The sequence below is a fragment of the Bolinopsis microptera genome, chromosome 6 (assembly GCF_026151205.1).
Source record: "Bolinopsis microptera isolate Bmic1 chromosome 6, MBARI_Bmic_1.0, whole genome shotgun sequence".
Lineage (NCBI taxonomy): Eukaryota > Metazoa > Ctenophora > Tentaculata > Lobata > Bolinopsidae > Bolinopsis > Bolinopsis microptera.
In genome coordinates this window covers 17382200-17404614 of record NC_087077.1, presented here as the reverse complement: position 1 = coordinate 17404614, position 22415 = coordinate 17382200, and the positions used below count along the sequence as shown (strand labels likewise).

General features: G+C 39.9%; 1 protein-coding gene across 9 annotated transcripts in view; it reads left to right on the top strand.

The window, feature by feature from the left end:
- Positions 1–7801: 7801 nt before the first annotated feature.
- The window catches only part of LOC134817026 (putative uncharacterized protein DDB_G0271606), a 51098-nt gene continuing 36484 nt past the window's right edge, over positions 7802–22415 (top strand). For 6 of the 9 annotated variants that reach the window (XM_063826104.1, XM_063826102.1, XM_063826107.1 and 3 more), the window contains exons 1-3: positions 7818–8056; positions 10561–10578; positions 13110–13206. In XM_063826104.1, the coding sequence (XP_063682174.1) occupies positions 7856–8056; positions 10561–10578; positions 13110–13206 (316 nt within the window). In that variant the 5' untranslated portion in view covers positions 7818–7855. Of the gene's footprint in view, positions 8057–10560; positions 10579–13109; positions 13207–22415 lie in introns of all 9 variants that reach the window. The other 3 variants (XM_063826109.1, XM_063826108.1, XM_063826105.1) reach the window with 3 other exon arrangements.

Here is a 22415-nt window from a genome sequence, read left to right as displayed (position 1 = left end):
GTGTTGTACTGAAAGGTAGTAAAAAAAAAGAAAAAAAAAAAAAGAAAAAAAAAAAGAAAAAAGGGGGGACCCCCAACCCATGTAGCTGAGACACCTCACAGCAAGTAGACCAAAGTGGCTCTTGCTTGTGAAAGGTGCGTCAACTACCCGCCGAAGCGGTGGGTTGGGAGTCCCCCCTGGGATCATTTCGTCCGTAAAATTATATCGTCCGTAAAATTAAGTAGTAAAGGAATCGTATCATGACACACTGAATATCACGTAATGTACTTCTAGCAAAGTCCTGGGATAAGATTGTTAGTCATGAATTCAGCTCAACAAATCCTGTTTGTCTGTTGCTGAATTTTTGATGATATTTGTTTATATACAGGGTGTACCCGGCAGTGGCGTAACGTTGCCTGTTGGCGCCCCCAACAAAAAAAGCGCCCCCGGGCCCCCCCTGTTGTCGCCCCCTCCCCTTTTAGCGCCCCTCCCTAAAATTGAATAAATTAGATGATTTTAGAGGATATGCTGGTAAAATTTCTTTAAAAAATGTGTTTGTAGAGCAAAACGCGCAGTTTTGCTAGTACCGTAGTTAAGTTTTTTCGAAATTGTCCCACATTCAAACGACAATTTGCCCTTCCCTAAGATCGCGCCCCCCCTGCACAGTGTGGTCGGCGGGGCCCTTCGTTACGTCACTGGTACCCGGTACCAGTTGTACGCATCATTTTTATCGAAGATATAGCCGATTATTTAGTGAAACACACTAACCACAATGTAATTACTGTTCACAAGAAAGAGCCACTTTGATCTACTAGCTGTGAGGTGTCTCAGCTACATGGGATACCCCTTTAAAAAAATAAATTTCCACAAAACTGATAATAATGTTCTGACAATAATTGCATGTGTGTTTTCCATTCTCGTTACTGTGTATCTTCCTATTTTTCATTCCTTTCTGCATACAATTTGTCATCAAATTTGCACATGGGAGGTCGTACTCAAAGAAACTTTGGAATTACATATTAGACTAGAAAGCCTGTGGTCACAGGGAGGAAGCTAGTAGTATTACGCATGAAAAATATCCAGCCCAACTGAAGAAGCAGCCGATTCAAATTAGTGGTGTAACATCGCATTTTGTTCCCCCCACCCTAAGGTTTTTTTTTACATATTTGATAGATTTACAGATCTGGCTTGACAAAAATTTTCAGAAAAATCATGTTCGCGGGAAGCAAAAATCCGATGAGTTTTTTAGGGGGGAGGGGTAGGGGGTTGAGGGGGGTTGGGAAGGGTTGTCACATGACGAGAAATTTTTTGCAAAAAGTAAACAATCTTTATTTGTTGATATTATTCACCCCTGTTGCCTAGAGTGGTGGGTCTGCACTTGAGAAGAGTGGGTCTGGCCACTAGAATGGTGGGTCTGCAATCTAGAAGTGAGTCTGGCAACCAGAATGGTGGGTCTGCAATCTAGAAGTGGGTCTGGCAACCAGAATGATGGGTCTGTACCCTTAAAGAGTGGTCTGACAACCAGAGTGGTGGGTGTGCACTTGAGAATAGTGGGTCTGGCAGCTAGAATGATGGGTATGCAATCTAGAAGTGGGTCTGTTAACCAGAATTGTGGGTCTACACCCTTGAAGAGTGGGTCTGACAACCAGAATGGTGGGTCTGCACTTGAGAAGAGTGGTTCTTGCGGCTGGAATGGTGGGTCTGCAATCTAGAAGTTGGTCTAGCAACCAGAATTGTGGATCTGCATTCGAGAATAATGAGTCTTCACTCTAGAAGTGTGTATAGCTTACGTTGCAATTATCGAGCTCCCTTATCTTTTGTAACTTAGCGATAAGTTCAGTTTGCTGTTACCGCGTAGTTAGCCTTTGCGTGTGTAATTGTACATTATTATACAAGTACACCATGGAGGATGATCTGAATTTGACCCGATCTCAGAAGAAAATCAAGGATTTCAACTACGAAGAAAAGGAAGATGTAGAGGGCTGTGCTGAAAGATGGTTCACTTCGATGGCAAGAGAACTGAAATTAGAAAACTTCGAAATTCGTGGAAATATGGACCAGGAAATACTCATGTCTCCGTCTATCTATAAAAGGTATATGGCAAACTGGGTTATGCAAGCAGCAGACCTCGTACGACGGCAGAGTAGTCAGATGAGCGCTATGATGGAAATCGTTGAGTGCCTCAAGACGGAAGCACTAGCAGACAAGGAAAAGATGGTCAGGTTGCAGGACCAGTTGCTAGTGCAGAAGGACGAACAACTACAGTTGTTTAAGACGTCAGTTGAAGAGACAGTACAAACAACGGTGGAGACAGGAATTAAGAGCTACAGTGCAGCTGTACAAAAGAACAGCACAAGTGGCGCGGTCTGCAACAGCAAAAGTCTGAAGAATGTAATGAAGAGTGTGGCTGCAGAGGAGGACAGGAGCAAGAATCTGATAGTGTTTGGTCTGAAAGAAGAGGATGAAGAACAGCTACCAGCTCTGGTAACCGCACTATTGGAGGAGATCGGGGAGAAACCTCTTTTTGAAGCGACTAGAGTCGGCTGGAAGAGGCCAGGTACGGCTATCCGACCAGTCAAGATCACCGTCCCAAGCTCAACAGCAGTTCATCAGATTCTGATGAAAACAGGGAGACTGAAGATGGCTGATGCACACAAAAATGTATGGATCTGTCCTGATAGATCCAGTGAAGAGCGTGCAGCAAGGAAGAACGTGGTAACTGACCTGAAGAAGAAGAGGGCTGAACAGACTCATCTCGACCACTACATCCGTAACGGGAAGGTCTGTAGCCGGGTTAAGAAGACACCATGATGACGTAATTCATGTTTCTCGGACACCACCGATCAGTATAATATGTACTTGTAGGGGTATTTTAAGAGTTAACGGACGTTATCTGTATTTGAGAGACAATTATATTATATACATACATTATTATTTGATTGTTTCACACTTTTCACATTTCATAATTTTATTACTAGGTGGAGGTGATGTTATTGAGACTTTGGGCGGCCAAAAAACTCTTGTTCTGAAAGTTGTCCTCTGTACTTGTTTCACTGACCCACGCTTTTTAGCATTTATACATTTCGGCCCATTTTATATGTTTGTTCGAATTGCTGTACATTTGTATACTTGCTATTTTGTAAAAGTTTCAAATCAAATCAAGAGTGGGTCTGACAACCAGAATGGTGGGTCTGCACTTGAGAAGAGTGGGTCTGGCGGCTGGAATGGTGGGTCTGCAATCTAGAAGTTGGTCTAGCAACAGAATTGTGGATCTGCATTCGAGAATAATGAGTCTTCACTCTAGAAGAGTGGGTCCAGCAACCAGAGTGGTGGGTCTGCACTTGAGAAGCGTGGGTCTGGCCGCTAAATGGTGAGTCTGCACCCTTTAAGAGTGGGTCTGACAACCAGAGTGGTGGGTCTGGACTTGAGAAGAGTGGGTCTGGCAGCTGGAATGGTGGGTCTGCAATCTAGAAGTTGGTCTGGCAACCAGAATGGTGGGTGTACGTACACCCTTGAAGAGTGGGTCTGACAACCAGAGTGGTGGGTCTGGACTTGAGAAGAGTGGGTCTGGCAGCTGGAATGGTGGGTCTGCAATCTAGAAGTTGGTCTGGCAACCAGAATGGTGGGTGTACGTACACCCTTGAAGAGTGAGTCTGACAACCCGAGTGGTGGGTCTACACTTGAGAAGAGTTGGTCTGGCGGCTAGAATGGTAGGTCTGCGATCTAAAAGTGGGTCTTGCAGCCAGAATGGTGGATCTGCACTTGAGAAGAGTGGGTCTGTCAGCTGGAATGGTGGGTCTGCAATCTATAAGTGAGTCTGGCAGCTAGAATAGTGGGTCTGAAATCTAGAAGTGGGTCTTGCAACATGAATGTGGGTCTGCACCCTTGAAGAGTGGGTCTGGCAATCAGAATGGTACGTCTACACTCTAGAAGAGTGGGTCTGGCAACCAGAATGGTGGATTTTCGCCCTAGAAGGGTGAGTCTGGAAACCAGAAAGGTGGGTCTACAATCTGGAATAGTGGGTCTGGCAACCAGAATTGCGGGTCTGCATTCTAGAATAGTGGATCTTCACTCTAGAAGAGTGGGCCTGGCAACCAGAATGGTAAGTCTACACTCTGTCAACCAGATTTGGGGGTCTATAAACTAGAATATAGGAGATATGGCTACCAGAATTGTGGGTTTGGACAACCCGAATGGTGGGTCTTCACTCTAGAATAATAGGTCTGGTGGGTCTACACTTTAGAAAAGTGGGTCTGGCAACTAGATTGGTGTGTCTGCAATATATAAGAGTGGGTCTGGAAACCAGAATAGTGGGTCTGCAATCAAGGGAATCAAGATGAGTGAGTCTGGCAATCAGAATGGTGGGTCTGCACCTTAGGGTAGTGGGTCTGGAAACAAGAATGGTGGGTCAGAATTCTTGAATAGTGGGTCTTCACTCTAGCTAAGAGTGGGTCTGGCAACAAGAATGGTAAGTAAGAATTCTAGAATAGTGGGTCTTCACTCTAGAAGAGTGGGTCTGGCAACCAGAATGGTAAGTCTACACTCTGTCAAGTGTCAACCAGAATTGGGGGTCTAAACTAGAATATAGGATAAATGGCAACCAGAATTGTGCGTCTGGAGTCTAGAGTCTAGAATAGTGGGACCGGCAACCCGAAAGGTGGGTCTTCACTCAAGAATAGTGGGTCTGGCAATCGGAATGGTGCGTCTACACTCTAGAAGAGTGGGCCTGGCAACCAGAATGGTAAGTCTACACTCTGTCAACCAGATTTGGGGGTCTATAAACTAGAATAATATAGGAGATATGGCTACCAGAATTGTGGGTTTTGACAACCCGAATGGTGGGTCTTCACTCTAGAATAATAGGTCTGGTGGGTCTACACTTTAGAAGAGTGGGTCTGGCAACTAGATTGGTGTGTCTGCAATCTATAAGAGTGGGTCTGGAAACCAGAATAGTGGGTCTGCAATCAAGGGAATCAAGATGAGTGAGTCTGGCAATCAGAATGGTGGGTCTGCACCTTAGGGTAGTGGGTCTGGAAACAAGAATGGTGGGTCAGAATTCTTGAATAGTGGGTCTTCACTCTAGCTAAGAGTGGGTCTGGCAACAAGAATGGTGGGTAAGAATTCTAGAATAGTGGGTCTTCACTCTAGAAGAGTGGGTCTGGCAACCAGAATGGTAAGTCTACACTCTGTCAAGTGTCAACCAGAATTGGGGGTCTAAACTAGAATATAGGATAAATGGCAACCAGAATTGTGCGTCTGGAGTCTAGAGTCTAGAATAGTGGGTCCGGCAACCCGAAAGGTGGGTCTTCACTCAAGAATAGTGGGTCTGGCAATCGGAATGGTGCGTCTACACTCTAGAAGAGTGGGGCTGGCAACCAGAATGGTAATTCTTCACTCTGTCAACCAGAATTGGGGGTCTATGAACTAGAATATAGGAGATATGACAACCAGAATTGTGGGTCTGGACTCTAGAAGTGGGTCTGGCAACCAAAATGTTGAGTCTGCACTCTAATAGAGTGGGTCTGGCAACTAGAATGCAGACACGTAGCCAAGGGGAAGACCCCCGGAAAAAAATTGAACCCCAAAAAAAATAAACCCCCTAGTCCCCATGGTCGCCTGGTAAGTGGGCTGTGTTTATGACTGTTTGATTAAACGACACGACAGGCAATCGACTTTTGCATTTCGTAAATTATTCCCAAATCCCACTATACAATATGTACTTATTCCATTCAATGTGACAAGTACTGAGTTCCCCCCTAGCCCCCAACTTTGCATTATTGTGATGTCTGAAATTACAAATTTCTAATGCCAAATGTCGTCTGAAACACCCTATTTCTCAAAAATTTTCCGGGGGCTGCACCCCCAACTTTGTATTATCGCCGTCCTACAAATTTCTTTAATGCCTAATGTCGTCTAAAACAAATAATTTCTAAAAATTTTCTTGGGGGCTGCGCCCCCCCCCCCCCCAGTCCCCCAACTTTATATTATTGTAATGTCTGATTATTGCTGTCCTACTAATGTCGTCTGGAACACCCTATTTCTCAAAAAGTTTCCGAAGGCCAGGGCTGCCCCTGCCTAGCCCTCCAACTTTGTATTATTGTGATGTCTGATTATAATTACTGTCCTACAAATTTCTTTAATGCCAAATGTCGTCTAAAACACATAATTTCTCAAAAATTTTCTGATTGGCTGCGCCCCCCCCCCCCCTCCCTAGCCAACCAACTTTATATTATTGTGATGTCTCAGGATTATTACTGCCCTACTAATTTCTTTAATGCCTAATGTCGTCTGAATCACCCTATTTCTCAAAAATTTTCCGGGGGGTGCACCCCCCTAGCCTCCCAACTTTGTATTATTGTGATGTCTGATTATTACTGTCCTACAAATTTCTTTAATGCCAAATGTCGTCTAAAACACATTATTTCTCAAAAAATTTCTGGGGGGCTGCGCCCCCCCCCCGGCCCCCCAACTTTATATTATTGTGATGTCTGATTATTACTGTCCCCAAATTTCTGTCCCCAAAGGCCAGGGCTGCCCCTGCCTAGCCCTCCAACTTTGTATTATTGTGATGTCTGATTATAATTACTGTCCTACAAATTTCTTTAATGCCAAATGTCGTCTAAAACACATAATTTCTCAAAAATTTTCTGATTGGCTGCGCCCCCCCCCCCTCCCTAGCCAACCAACTTTATATTATTGTGATGTCTCAGGATTATTACTGCCCTACTAATTTCTTTAATGCCTAATGTCGTCTGAATCACCCTATTTCTCAAAAATTTTCCTGGGGGTTCGCTCCCCTAGCCCACCAACTTTATATTATTCTGATGTATGATTATTGCTGTCCTACAAATTTCTTTAATGCCAAATGTCGTCTGAATCACCCTATTTCTCAAAAGTTTTCCGGGGGCCAGGGCTGCGCCTTCCCCCCTCCCTAGCCAACCAAAGGAGCTTTGCCCCGGCTACGTGTCGTGTCGGGCTACGTGCCCAGAATCGAAAAAACTTAATCTTTAAATGAATAACGGAACCTTCATTATGAAGTTACGAGATGATAATATAATTGGGAGGCAAAGTGGGTATCGGGCTTGGGGCTCATAATGCGCAAAATTTGGCCGCTGTCGAGTGGGTCTGCCTAAAATTCACAGATCTAGCTATGGGTCTGAGACATTTGTAAAAAAAAAACCTTACGGCCCACCCTGACCCACAGCACCCCACTGTTGGCGATCCTTCCCCCTCTAAAAGTATGAAATGAAATGAAAATTGGACAAATGAGGTGATTTTAGAAGTTGCCCCCGTAAAATCTGTACAAAAGTGTTTTCTCAAGGACTTTGGAAATTCTAAACGTATAACCGTCGCTCTTATCAAAAATAGGTCTGTTTATGTGTTACTGAGGGTGTAAAATCTGTACAAAAGTGTGTTTCTAGAGCAAAAAGTGCAGTTTTGCTAGTACTTTTAAGTTTTTCACAATTGTCCCACATTCAAACGACGATTTGACCCCCCCCCCCCCCGAAAAAAAAACATGATCTTATCCATTATTGTATTGTAATTTTTTTGAAATTTATTCATTGAAATTTGTTGTTTCATTGGATAGCACACGGATTGTTTAATCTTTTATTTCTATTCAATATCTTCTAAACATGAAGAATAGCTTTGTTTCAAACTTTGACCATTTTTCCCATATATTTCGCCAAAATTTTACCAAGCTCCCTATTGCATGCCTTTCACCAGGCTGTTATTTCTCTCCATTTTAAAAATTAAGCAATTTTTATTTTAAGTTAGTAAAATGCTGACTTATGAAATTCATGATGAATAGTTTAAACAGTAAAGCATTTTACAGTGAAAAGGATGACAATCTAGCTTAGGACTCTCTACCTAGAAGATGGAGCAATGGAACCATCCGAGACAGTCCTACATCAACCAACAGGATAACCACTACATGATGGATACATCAGGCACTATCAATATTATGGATATGGATGCCTCTGGTCCTCCAAGAATGATTGCTTCTGACGATATACAAATAGACTGTTTCGATTACAATAAGCCAATTCAGAGACCCATGTCACCCGAAGTTCAGAAGGTATGGTTAACATCTTTTCTTAATCATTTCATTTGATATAATTTATATGAGCCAATCCTCAAACCATAACTGTTATAGCAATTAAAACAAATAAATGTGCAGCCTTTTCAACTTAGAATGTGAATAAATGTTGTGAGCTCCAACACGATTCTTTGTGATTAGAACTAATCCTACTGGTATGCATGTATTAAGACTTTCTTGGAAGAGCCACTTCATTTAGTTAATCATAATAAAATATTTAAGGCATTATTAAGTATATATATGATTAAGTATATGATTGAGTATAATTTAACTTATTATTGTTATAGTGGCCTGTTATATTGTATTTTGCACATTTCGTAATTTGTATTGCAGAAACATTTTGCAAGCAACTTGCCTGTGACGAGAGGTAGGCTACTTGAAACTGAGCTGCTAAGTGCTCTGAAAGATGACATGATGATCATTTGTTTTTTAAAGGACTGTACGCAAGGATCATCACCTTCTTGCTATTTGTCCCAAAAATTTGTCTGATTTTCGTAACATGGTTTTAGAAGGCAACTCACTGTTCTGGTTACAGATTAAATTGTTTAAATTCGTTAATCTTTTACTTCATTTACTTCACAGTTAAGCAGTTGTAGTGAATCTGCAATTTTATGTTGCATAAACACAGTTATTCTTGATATCAGATAGTCGTGTTATAGTATAGTAGTACTAGTAGTCGTGTTACTCAGCATCAAAATATCAATAAGCCAAGTTTACTGAGCTCTGCTGAGAATCAGTCTAATTTCTGTGAGATTAAATTTAAATCATATTTGTTGAAGAACTGGCATGCAGCCAATAGAAATCATGACATTCCTAAGCCTAAATTTCTGACAGGTTTGCCTACATCCTCACTGCCTTCTAATTTCTATGTTTGATGACATCCCGATTAAAGCTCTATCAGACAAGTTTATAGTTCAATCACTATAACGTCATTATGCTCATATTATAAAGATCGCTAAAAGATATGACTCCTTTGACGTCAAGGAAGTAACAGTTAACACTCTTCTAGAACCCATCCAGTAACACCCTTCTAGAAACCCCTCCAGTAACACTCTTCTAGAACCCCCTCCAGTAACACTCTTCTAGAACCCCCTCTAGTAACACCCTTCTAGAACCCCTCCAGTAACGACCTTCTAGAACCCCCTCTAGTAACACCCTTGTAGAACCACCTCTAGTAACACCCTTCTAGAACCCCTCCAGTAACACCCTTCTAGAACCCCCTCCAGTAACACCTTTCTAGAGCCCATCCAGTAACACCTTCTAGAACCCCCTTTAGTAACACCCTTCTAGAACCCCTCTAGTAACACCCTTCTAGAACCCCTCCAGTAACACTCTTCTAGAACCCCCTCTAGTAACATCCTTCTAGGACACCTCCAGTAACACCCTTCTAGAACCCCTCCAGTAACACCCATGACCCTTCTAGAACCCCCTCTAGTAACACCCTTCTAGAACCTCCTCTAGTAACACCCTTCTAGAACCCCTCTAGTAACACCCTTCTAGAACCCCTCCAGTAACACCCTTCTAGAACCCCTCCAGTAACACCCTTCTAGGACCCATCCAGTAACACCCTTCTAAAACCCTCTCTAGTAACACCCTTCTAGAACCCCCTCCAGTAACACCCTTCTAGGACCCCCTCCAGTAACACCCTTGGTGTTTCAGTGTCATTCTGCTTTTAAAAGCGTTGATATATTGTGAGCTATATAATGTACACTTGCCTTGGTCAGCAAGACAAGAGATTTGTCGTTATTATTCTAACCATTTATGATTAGCCCATAAAAGAATGAAGCAACGACCCACATTTCATACCATAAAACTTGAAGAGCTGGGGTTTAAATTTTCTTTATTAATAATTGAAAAACTTTTAATTATATTTTCAGAATACAATTTGCACTTAAAATACGGCAGTCAAAGGGAAAACATTTAAAAGTGCTTGAACGTTGGATCACAATATTACCATCACTCTAAATTAATTTTAACCAAGATTTTAACCATGAAGCAATTAATTATAGAATCAGTGCCGTCTGAACCAGACGGCACTGCCTAATTTGGGTACCTGGTATACCCATTAATCTTTAATAAGGGTAATGCAACCCTTAATAATGACATTTTAATAACCACTATTTGACATCACCCACTTCACTCAGGCCTAAGACTTTTTTGCGACGCATATATGGTCGCTTTTTTTCACATTTTGGTCGCTTTTTGGTCGCTTTTGTCTCTGGCCTTGGTGAAATGGGGAGTATATTTGGAAATGTCAAATATCAAGCGCTTATTCACCACAGCACCTAACCAAACTGTTCGATATCAGAATAGTCGTACACTTGTCACTTTATGCACATAATATTATATTATTCAAGTTTTTACTTATTAACAGCATTATACATTATAAAAACTACAACACTAGCCTTTACAAAACATTATTATATTCTCTTAACCCTATACATCTAGTTTGTGTTAATGTTATGTAAACTTTTCTTGCCCAGGATGGAGAACGGCCCCAAGTAGGTACAAAATAATCTATTTGACTTCTGGTTTTACTTTAATTAATTAATTAATTAGTTAACTAAGTTAACTAATTGATTAATTAATTAGTTAACATCTGGTTTTGCCAAGCATCTCTAAAGCATTAAAGCATGTTGGGTTCTTTCTGGAATGCAGTGTAGTACAGCTGTGTGTGTACGGGTTTTTGAATATGTCTTATTATGGATGTAACGATACATTTCCATTGAGCAAAAGCACACAACTTATTATAAATGTCTGGAAAGTTGCCAAGTAGCTAAATTAAGACCATTTAATCAAAATATTAAATTTGTACGAGCAACAGTGTTTTCGTAGCTTTGGCATGTTTCCAAGAATACTGTAAATTCTAAGTTTTGTTATTCAAATATTCTTATTCTCCGACACGTTCGATCAAACAAGGCAAACTAACCTTTACACCACTCGGCCTAATTGACCGGGTAAATTGCTGGACCACCGCCTCACCTTGTAACCTAGCAACCACCACTTCACTCCCCTAAAACCATGGTTTAAAACACTGACCAGCTCTTCTTGATACGAGATGTAGATTTGGGTGGAAAGAGTGCCCACAGCTCTTTATGGAAGTCTAGAGAGAGAGAGAGGTTACCATGGTTACAGGTAGAGAGAGAGAGGTTACACTCCATACCAAAATAAGGATAATTACCTTTACCTGACAATTGTAGGGTCAACCAACCGGCCCTCATAATTACCTGATTTCAATTCAACTGACTGGTTGGTCGGTAGTAGTGGGCTCATCTGCTGAAACTGATCTTAATTAAATTTAACTATTTTAAACTGTGTTTTCACAGCCGGTTATTTTTGACAGGCATGAGCTCAGTCAAGCTGAGTTATTTAAACTGTGCCTGTTATGCCTGTTAATGTGACAGGTAATTATTTCCACGGGAAATGTTCGCTAGACTATGATCATATAATTTGATACTTGTTGACGAATACATGCACCGTAAATGGGAACCATAATTTCCCTTCAGAAATAGTTGGCTAATAGTTGACTGTATTCCTATTTATTTAGTAGCTCACTACTCCCTGCTACTAGAGTAACCGAGAAACACGAGATTGTAAATTGGCTCCGGGAATATGATCATTGACAGCAGCTAGGGGTGCCTGGTTAGGCTTAATGGGTAGTGAAACAACTGTACTATAATAGTTCTGTAGTCATGGTTACCGGTACTATAGTCATGCAATGGTTACTAGTACTGTAGTCTTGGTTACTGGTACTGTAGTCATGGTTACTGGTACTGTAGTCATGGTTACTGGTACTATAGTCATGGTTACTAGTACTATAGTCATGGTTACTGGTACTGTAGTCATGGTTACTGGTACTGTAGTCATGGTATCTGGTACTGTAGTCATGGTTACTGGTACTATAGTCATGGTTACTAGTACTATAGTCATGGTTACTGGTACTGTAGTCATGGTTACTGGTACTGTAGTCATGGTTACTGGTACTGTAGTTATGGTTACTTGTACTGTAGTCATGGTAACTGGTACTGTAGTCATGGTTACTGGTACTGTAGTCATGGTTACTGGTACTGTAGTCATGGTTACTGGTACTGTAGTCATGGTTACTAGTACTGTAGTCATGGTTACTGGTACTATAGTCATGGTTACTAGTACTGTAGTCATGGTTACTGGTACTGTAGTCATGGTTACTGGTACTGTAGTCATGGTTACTGGTACTGTAGTCATGGTTACTGGTACTGTAGTCATGGTTACTAGTACTGTAGTCATGGTTACTGGTACTGTAGTCAAAGTTACTGGTACTGTAGTCATGGTTACTGGTACTGTACATGTAGTCATGGTTACTGGTACTGTAGTCATGGTTACTAGTACTGTAGTCCTGTAGTCATGGTTACTGGTACTGTAGTCATGGTTACTAGTACAGCAGCACGGTACGGGGTGCCAGGTTAGGCTTAATGGGAGTGACACAACTGTAGCGGTTGAAAGATTACATTGCTTTATTGTGTGACGGTTCCTAATTGGAGCTGGTCAGTGGTCGCGTGACACAGATTATACTTCATTGATGAACGGTACTCGTAACCATGACTACTCGAGCTGACGAAGTGGCTGGGCTTTGCCAAGAAGAAAAGAAGTAGCATGTTCTATTAAAAAGCTTTCAATTAGAAAATAACACTTATATTGTGGAGTGCCCTGAATGATCCCAAGTATTTGGTATACATTTGAAATATTGTTAATCTGGTATGTAAGTATAGATTATAGTAGATACTTGATATCAAGTTATCAAGTTATAGTCAATGTCATGACTTCCTCATATGAGAGCTAATCTAAGACATTACGATAATCACGATATTATGTAAAATAAGCATCTTACACAAATAAGCTCCGATGTAGGTATAATATAAATAATGAATATAATGAAGATCTAGCACCACTGCCACTCCCCACGGCAACTCCCCAACCCCAGCTCTCCACAATAACCCTTATTCTAAGTATTTAATTAACTCTGTTATTACCTGTTATTTAACATCTGTTTCAGGGGAGAATATCACCCACCTACGCTAGACAAGAGCTAGCTAAGAAGCTGTTAAATAGACGCAGTCTCGGGGAGCTCCGACAACAGAACCTCACTTCAGGTAAACTATAATATTCTCAGTTTACAACTTACTTTTAGTAGTAGTATAGAGTTAGTATAGAACTCATCAATACACGGATAGATAAATTATAATAATATAATAATAACGCTTTATTTGTATACCGCTTAGGCCGTATAAGCGACCAAATTCCCAAATGAATGGGGTTGATACTGGCCAACAAAGCGGTGCAGTTAGATATAGCTTAGTAGTCCCAGTTCTAATCAAAATTCAAATTTATAAGTTGTAGATTGAACAGAATCACCAAAAATACTGTTCGCACATACAGGATAGGCTTGATGAAATAGATGGGTCTTGAGAGCCTTCTTAAAGACATCTAGTCGAGAGATGGAGCGTAGTGAATAGGGAAGTGTATTCCAGATTTTAGGAGCAGTGTGAGAGAAAGCACCAGCTGCACTGTAGCCCTCAGTCTTGATAAAGGAGGTCGTTCCAGGAGGAAGAAGTCATGGTCCATTCTGACATGATGTTTACTAGTGTCCCTAATTTTGACCATTGTCCTAAGATATTCAGGGGCACAATCGTTTTAAAGGCACTTGAAAACCAGTAACGCTATCTTGAATTTGATCCGCATTGCCACAGGTAAGAAGTGTAATTCAATCATATGGGCTCCTGTCTCAACTTCCCATGAAGTCCAAATATGAATCTCACAGCAGCATTCTGCACTTTTTGAAGTTTTTGGAGAAGTCTTTCAGAAAGAGCACCATAAGTAGCATTTCCATTGTCCAGAATGGAATGGATTGAAGCGTGTACCATTTGGATTTTGAGCTCCTTACTCAGTTTGGAACCTATTCTACCAAGATTTCGCTGGTTTACATTTTACAATTTACATAGCAAACTCTGACAACGTTGTTGATCTGTGCCTCTAAATTGAGATGGTTGTCAAAAATGAATCCCAGATTCTTTGCTGACTTGGTAGGTTTAATGGAGCTCATGCTGTCAAGATTGAATTCAACTTGTTTTGGAGCTTTGGAGTTTGTAGAGATCTCGATTATCTCGCTTTTATTGTTGTTGAGTTTCGGGTAGTTCTCACTCATCCATGATTTGATGTGCTCGAAACATTCTTTCAGTTTGCTCTTCATAGATTCAATGTCCATATCTTTCTTAGGATCAAATGAGAAGTATATCTGGGTATCATCAGCATATAGATGGATTTGGAGACCATGCATCCCATGCATACTTGCAATATCTTGTAGCTGTTTAGTGTATAGGATGAAAAATATAGGACCAAGAATTGAGCCATGAGGAACTCCATTCTCGAAGTCACAGAGAGAGGAATATTCACCCTTAACACCAACGATAAAGGATCGATTCGACAGGTAGCTAGTAACCCATTGAAGAATAATACCACTAAATCCATAGCTATGTTCGAGTCGTCTCAAAAGTCTTTTGTGATTGATCATGATGGTATCAAATGCAGCTGACAAGTCAAGAAGAAGAAGAACAGTATGACTCTTCTTGTCAACTTGGAGGAGAATATCATTATGTACCTTGAGCACTGCAGTTTCACAGCTCATGTTTTTCCGGTAACCTGATTGATGTGCTGCAAAAAGATTATTCTTATTCAGGTACTCAGAAAACTGCGAGTGGGCACACTTTTCTATAACCTTGGAATTAAAACTGAGGTTACTCACTGGTCTATAGCTTTTCAAGTCGTCTGCATCTAGAGAGCATGTGGAAAATAGCCCTCTTGGAGAGATAGGTTCACTATAAGGGTGATAAGAGGGAGCAATTCATCGAGATTCGAGACAGTGCTTGAGAAGCCATGTTGTAATTGTAACACTAATTACACTACTGTAGTCATGGTTACTAGTACTGTAGTCATGGTTACTATACTGGTACTGTAGTCATGGTTATTGTAGTAGTACTCAACTCTAGTAGTATGTAAAAACTGAAACATACCCAAAGATACATTTAAATCATTCAAGCGAATACATTTTATAATTGTAAATAAAATACATTACTGTTATGTTGGACCGCGCCGTGTTATAAATGCTCGGATTTATTGCTGTATGCTCAACGTATGGGAGTATTACTAGGGCTGTATTGACGAAACCATCTGTATAGAAGAAGAAAAATCAACAATAAACTATTACAGGTTAGATGTTTACCTGAGTTCTATATCTTTCGATAGCAACTCCATCTATAAATCTGATTAGCAAGTCATTCTGTATTCCACCAGTACTTGTGATCCTGGTTGCAGCTTTCAACATGTTTTATGGGCCCAACACTCAGCTTTCACAGTTTATGACTTCTGGCCTCCTTGCGATGTCGTAGCAGGTAGACCATTTCTTGTGGTCGCGGGCTAACCAGATTGTATAGGAACATCAAAGAGCAACCAAATCAGCCTCATTCAGGGCTTTATTCTTCGTTCTCTTCGCCAATCCAAAGTAGTTGAATAGAGCTGGTACAGTATGGTGCCAGAAGCCCCTACACCCAATCTCTACCGTAAAGAGCAGAGCTTTCCAACCGCACCCGTCGATGCCAGGAATCAGCTCTCTGTTGTAGCGTGCTTCTTTACGTGCTACTTGGTCACTGAAGTTACTCTCGTCACCACAAGTCAGTTCAATCAGAACTACTTCTCTCAAACTATCCGACCATACTACAATGTCGGGTCTCTCCGCTGTGTTGTAGATGTGCTGTGGGAACTGGGCAGGTAGTGTATCCTCGTCCCATATCAGCTTCCAGTCTTTCGCTCTCTCAAAGGGCCTCTCCTTCCTCAGCTTTGGCTTTGGGTGTTCATACTTCCCATCCTTCGACTTGAACCGTATCCATTCTTTGTCGGAGGTCGTGGAACCTGAGGAATTGTACATCTTGAGTTGGTCAAGCAAGGCTCCGGCTATAACACGTAGGACGTTGTCATGTCTCCAGTTGTACCTTTTGGAGTTTCTTGCTATACTGCAGACGGCTAGGATGTGCTTGATGTTGCATGTCTTCCAACCACAAAGTGTACAATTTCCTGTACTCGAGTAGTTCCACAATTTCATGTTTGCAGGGGTATTAGCCACGTCGTGTGTCGAGTTTAGGTGGAATTTAAGGAGAGCCGGGCTCATCTTGTAGTTGTAGATAAGGCTGTTCCATCCTAAGTCTAACTGCATCGTGTTCTCCCATGTCAAGAACTTGCCCTGTACTCCCTTGTTTACCAGGGTGACTAGCATGTCGTTCTCTGACACCGATTCTACCAGTTGTCTTAGCTTCTGCCTCTCAGTCAACTTTGGTTTGCATCCGAGTCCTACTCGGTCTTTAGTCACTACTCCAACCAACTCCTGGAAGTAGAGATCTCGCTCTCTTGCCGTCAGCTCCGTTGTATAATACCATCTCGGGCTGTTCTCCTGTTTCTCTCTCTTGTTATTATAGGCTTCTACAACTTTGGTGTCATCACTGTTCTTCAGGGCGTGTCCCTTTGATACCTGAAGAGACTTGTATAAGTCATTTAGCTTCTTCAAGTTTAGCCCGAAGTAATCCTTGCTCCTGTACAGGACTGTCACAGTAATTGATCTAGTAACACCCAACCACTTCTTCAAGAATCTGGTGCAGATAGCATCCAGTTCGTACACAAAACTTACAGGAAGGTTGTAAATCATCAGATCCCAGGACATCTTGCTAGTCAGCATGTTATTGTAGATCCAACACTTCATGACACCGTTGAGACCACACTCATCCACTGTCTGAAACAGAGTCTTTAGTTTGTCTTCAATCCGTTGTTTAGTGTCATTTAACCCTAGATCGACATAGATCCAGTGGCCCAGGAACTTAATCGGGTTGTTTCCTACATAGCTGATTATCTGGCCGTCAATCAATATCTCTGGGTCATAAGCCTGGTACGTACCATCTATCACCTTCATTCCCAGGGAGACACACTTGCTAGGCTTGGCCTTCATTTTCCTACTCCAATCCAAAAACTGCTCCATCAACTCTATCTGCTTCTTTACCTTCTCTAGTCTGGAGGACATAAGTGTTAGGTCATCTGCAAAAGCCCGATTCGATGTAGGTTGCGAGCTAAAGGAGGGCTTATAACCCAGTTCTTTTTGATCTTGTAGAAGATCTAACAGTAGGTTGAATACAATTAGGAACAACAATACTGAAAGAGGGTCTCCTTGAAAGAGGCCTAACATGTAGTAGAACCAATTTGACTTCCAGTCTTTGGTTACCACCCTTACAATCAGTTCATCATAGTACTTAAACATGTAATCTATGAGCCATTCAGGGAATTTGTAATGCCGGAGGGCATAGAGGATCAAGTTGTGTGGGACTCTGCCATATGCATTCATTAAATCCACCCAGACAACGAATATCTGACGTCTAGTAGTTTTGGCGTCTTTTAGTTCTTCCATAAGCACTTGGGTGTGTTGAAGACAACCAGGAGTCTTCTTCAGAAAGCCCTTCTGAACTGACTTGTCTATGTACTTATTAGACACCATATAATCCAGCATCTTGTCTGCTAGAATTCCCATGTTCAACTTGCCGCTGGTGTTCGTCTTTGTAATATTCCTGAACTTGCTTGGGTCTGACAGATCCTCAGTCTTTGGGATAAGGACTGCTTCACCAAATCGCCATTGTAGTGGCACTATCTTCTTGTCCCACAGGGTAGACATCCTTCTAAAAGTACCATTAACTAGATTCACGTACATTTTAATCCGATTTCGTTACTGGCTGTACCATTATCAGACAGTTTATCAGCTGTTGTTCCGCCGTAACTCAGTGTGTACTGACGCACGCGAGTTAAAAGAGTGTCAGAAGTGTGTCAGAAATGTGCTGTTTGTGAGGTCGGGGGAAAACCTGACAGCCCTCTAACAGCCCTCTAGCAGTCCTCTAACAGCCCTCTAACAGCCCTCTAACAGCTCTCTAACAGTCCTCTAACAGCCCTCTAACAGTCCTCTAACAGCCCTCTAACAGCCCTCTAACAGTCCTCTAACAGCCCTCTAACAGCCCTCTAACAGTCCTCTAACAGTCCTCTAACAGCCCTCTAACAGCCCTCTAACAGTCCTCTAACAGCCCTCTAACAGTCCTCTAACAGCCCTCTAACACTTAACAGTCCTCTAACAGCCCTCTAACAGCCCTCTAACACTTAACAGTCCTCTAACAGTCCTCTAACAGCCCTCTAACAACCCTCTAACAGTCCTCTAACAGCCCTCTAACAGTCCTCTAACAGCCCTCTAACACTTAACAGTCCTCTAACAGTCCTCTAACAGTCCTCTAACAGCCCTTTAGCAGCCCTATTATAACAGTCCTCTAACAGCCCTCTAACACTTAACAGTCCTCTAACAGCCCTCTAACACTTAACAGTCCTCTAACAGTCCTCTAACAGCCCTCTAACAGCCCTCTAACAGTCCTCTAACAGCCCTCTAACAGCCCTCTAACAGCCCTCTAACACTTAACAGTCCTCTAACAGTCCTCTAACAGCCCTCTAACAGCCCTCTAACAGTCCTCTAACAGCCCTCTAACAGTCCTCTAACAGCCCTCTAACACTTAACAGTCCTCTAACAGTCCTCTAACAGCCCTTTAGCAGCCCTATTATAACAGTCCTCTAACAGTCCTCTAACAGCCCTCTAACAGCCCTCTAACAGTCCTCTAACAGCCCTCTAACAGTCCTCTAACAGCCCTCTAACACTTAACAGTCCTCTAACAGTCCTCTAACAGCCCTTTAGCAGCCCTATTATAACAGCCCTCTAACAGCCCTCTAACAGTCCTCTAACAGCCCTCTAACAGTCCTCTAACAGCCCTCTAACACTTAACAGTCCTCTAACAGTCCTCTAACAGCCCTTTAGCAGCCCTATTATAACAGTCCTCTAACAGTCCTCTAATTTCTAACAGCCTTCTAACAGTCCTCTAACAGCCCTCTAACAGCCCTCTAACAGTCCTCTAACTGTTAGATTGCGACAGTTCGTCGTTAGTGGTCCTTTAAAACATTGTTTGATATTCATTAAGTACATTATATATATTATATATATTAAGTATCTATCATCAAACTTCAGAAGAAGGAAACAATACATATATTCGCGATGTAATGATTTAATCAACTTTATATGATCTAAATATGATTTATTTAACAACTGTGTCAGTTAAATAATGTAGTCTCCCTCAACAACATAGTGAGACAGCTCTCCTGCTGTATATTTATTAATATTAAGTGTAGAGTTGTTTACAGGGGCATACTCCGTGCTCTAGACATAAGCCATAATTATGTTTTATAAATATAAGCAAGTCTAATTATATGTATGCAATAAAAATGTTAATCTGTTAAAATATTCTGTATACATTTAGCACATTTATAATAGTTCCCAATCAAATAAGAATTACTGTCTGGGACTGATTGTCAAGTTCTCAGTGGAAATTTTGTAATATTTACTGAGCCACTAAAGGAAGTAACACTTGCAAAACCCGGCTTTGTTCAGATTTAACTATCATTTTCATTGAAGCGGTGTATTTGTGACAGGACGTTACGCCACAGGGTTGGTGGCGTGATGTTAAGGTGGTGACCTGTTATTATAGTCAACGAATAGTCGACATATCTTAAAGTCACGTGATCGTAATGGTTTCGGGAAGTAAGATATTTATTGTATTTGATTCTGGTGATTTAAATAGTTTTGGGAAGTCTTTATATCTGGCGTATTAAAGAGCATCTAAGTGAAGTCACCACCTATAAGTATGTACACTAAACTGGTTGTATGTGTCCCATCTGAACGCAAATAACTTATGAAATAAAGCATTTTAGAGCGTATGTATATCCGCTTATTATATCATGCTATGTGATCATCAACCCGTAGAGGTGAACATTACAGTTCCCCTTTCGAGCGTTTGGTAGTAAGCGGTGCTGGGGGTATTAAACGGGGTATCAACCGGGGGTATTAACCGGGGGTATTAACCGGGTGTGTTAACCGGGTGTGTTAACCGGTGCTGGGGTGTAGTCATGGTTGCTGGTACTGTAGTCATGGTTACTGGTATTATAGTCATGGTTACTGGTACTGTAGTCATGGTTACTGGTACTATAGTCATGGTTACTAGTACTGTAGTCATGGTTACTGGTACTGTAGTCATGGTTACTGATACTGTAGTCATGGTTACTGGTATTATAGTCATGGTTACTGGTACTGTAGTCATGGTTGCTGGAACTGTAGTCATGGTTACTTGTATTATAGTCATGGTTACTGGTACTGTAGTCATGGTTACTGGTACTATAGTCATGGTTACTAGTACTGTAGTCATGGTTACTGGTACTGTAGTCATGGTTACTGATACTGTAGTCATGGTTACTGGTACTGTAGTCATGGTTACTGGTACTATAGTCATGGTTACTGGTACTGTAGTCATGGTTACTGGTACTGTAGTCATGGTTACTAGTACTGTAGTCATGGTTACTAGTACTGTAGTCATGCAATGGTTACTCTAGTATAGTTAACCGTCATCTATTTCTTAGATACTGGTTACTGCCGATAATCGAACCTTTCAAAACTTACCGTTTACTGTGATTTACAAGTCACGAGACCGTCCACCAACTGTAAGTTCCACCCAGCTCAATATAATAGAGATATAATAATAGTTATATATACACAATAATTCAGAGAATTCTTTATGTACGTACACTGCACTGTACGACCGCCCACGTGCAAATTAGATGAGAAATAAGTTGTTGCAAAGTAACCATGGTAACGGTGATAAAAGTGCACTTGCACGTGCAAGGATTTGAGCTAGGGGCATTTTGATCGGTTTTGTGGTAATTACGTTGTGTTTAGTGCAAGCTACCATTTAATCGGCTGTATCTTCGGTTGTGACGGATATTTGTTGAATATGCTATAAAAACTGACTACCAAAGAATACTATTAGCTTCGTCCCTGTGACCACGGGCTTCCTAGTATAATATATAATATATATATACACAATATAATATAATATAATATATAATATATAATATATAATATATAATATGCAATATATAATATATAATATATAATATATAATATATAATATATAATATATAATATATAATATATAATATATAATATATAATATATAATATATAATATATAATATATAATATATAATATATAATATATAATATATTATAATATATAATATATAATATATAATATATAATATATAATATATAATATATAATATATAATATATAATATATAATATATAATATATAATATATAATATATAATATATAATATATAATATATAATATATAATATATAATATATAATATATAATATATAATATATAATATATAATATATAATATATAATATATAATATATAATATATCTATACTATAATTTAAACTTGACGAAATTTCCCCGGCAACGGGGACATAGAAGAAAAAACACCGAAAATCGACCTCAAAATGACCCTCTGGTGAAATCAAACCCAGCTCGCAAATGGAGTTGAAACCTCGCCATTTTTAGCAGGGTTGTAGAAAAAGGATAGGAATAGGCTATAGCATTCTTAGAATTTTGATTTAGGCTTTAGATTTTTTATAATTAACGTCGGAAGTGAGGTAAAATAACCGTTAGAATAATGTCGTTATTTTAGCAAAGGTTTACTGCGCTGTTGCGTAGCAACGTTAAAATGCACGTGCGCGAGCAAAAACATCTTAACTACGCGCGGTGTTATGCTGTATGCTACGTCATAATTTCACAACTAGCTCACATTTACCCTCATGACGCTATATACCTATATATATTTATAACTTTGGTTGTGATTGAAATTTTTTGATGCGGTAAAAAGTATTGTTTTGGGGCTATATGATGAAGAGAAATTAAAACATAACTGATGCTTAAAATTTCCTCGAACAAAGCTTTCGACTAGCGGCGGGTTTCTAGTAATATATAATATATAATATATAATATATAATATATAATATATAATATATAATATATAATATATAATATATAATATATAATATATAATATATAATATATAATATATAATATATAATATATAATATATAATATATAATATATAATATATAATATATAATATATAATATATAATATATAATATATAATATATAATATATAATATATAATATATAATATATAATATATAATATATAATATATAATATATAATATATAATATATAATATATAATATATAATATATAATATATAATATATAATATATAATATATAATATATAATATATAATATATAATATATAATATATAATATATAATATATAATATATAATAT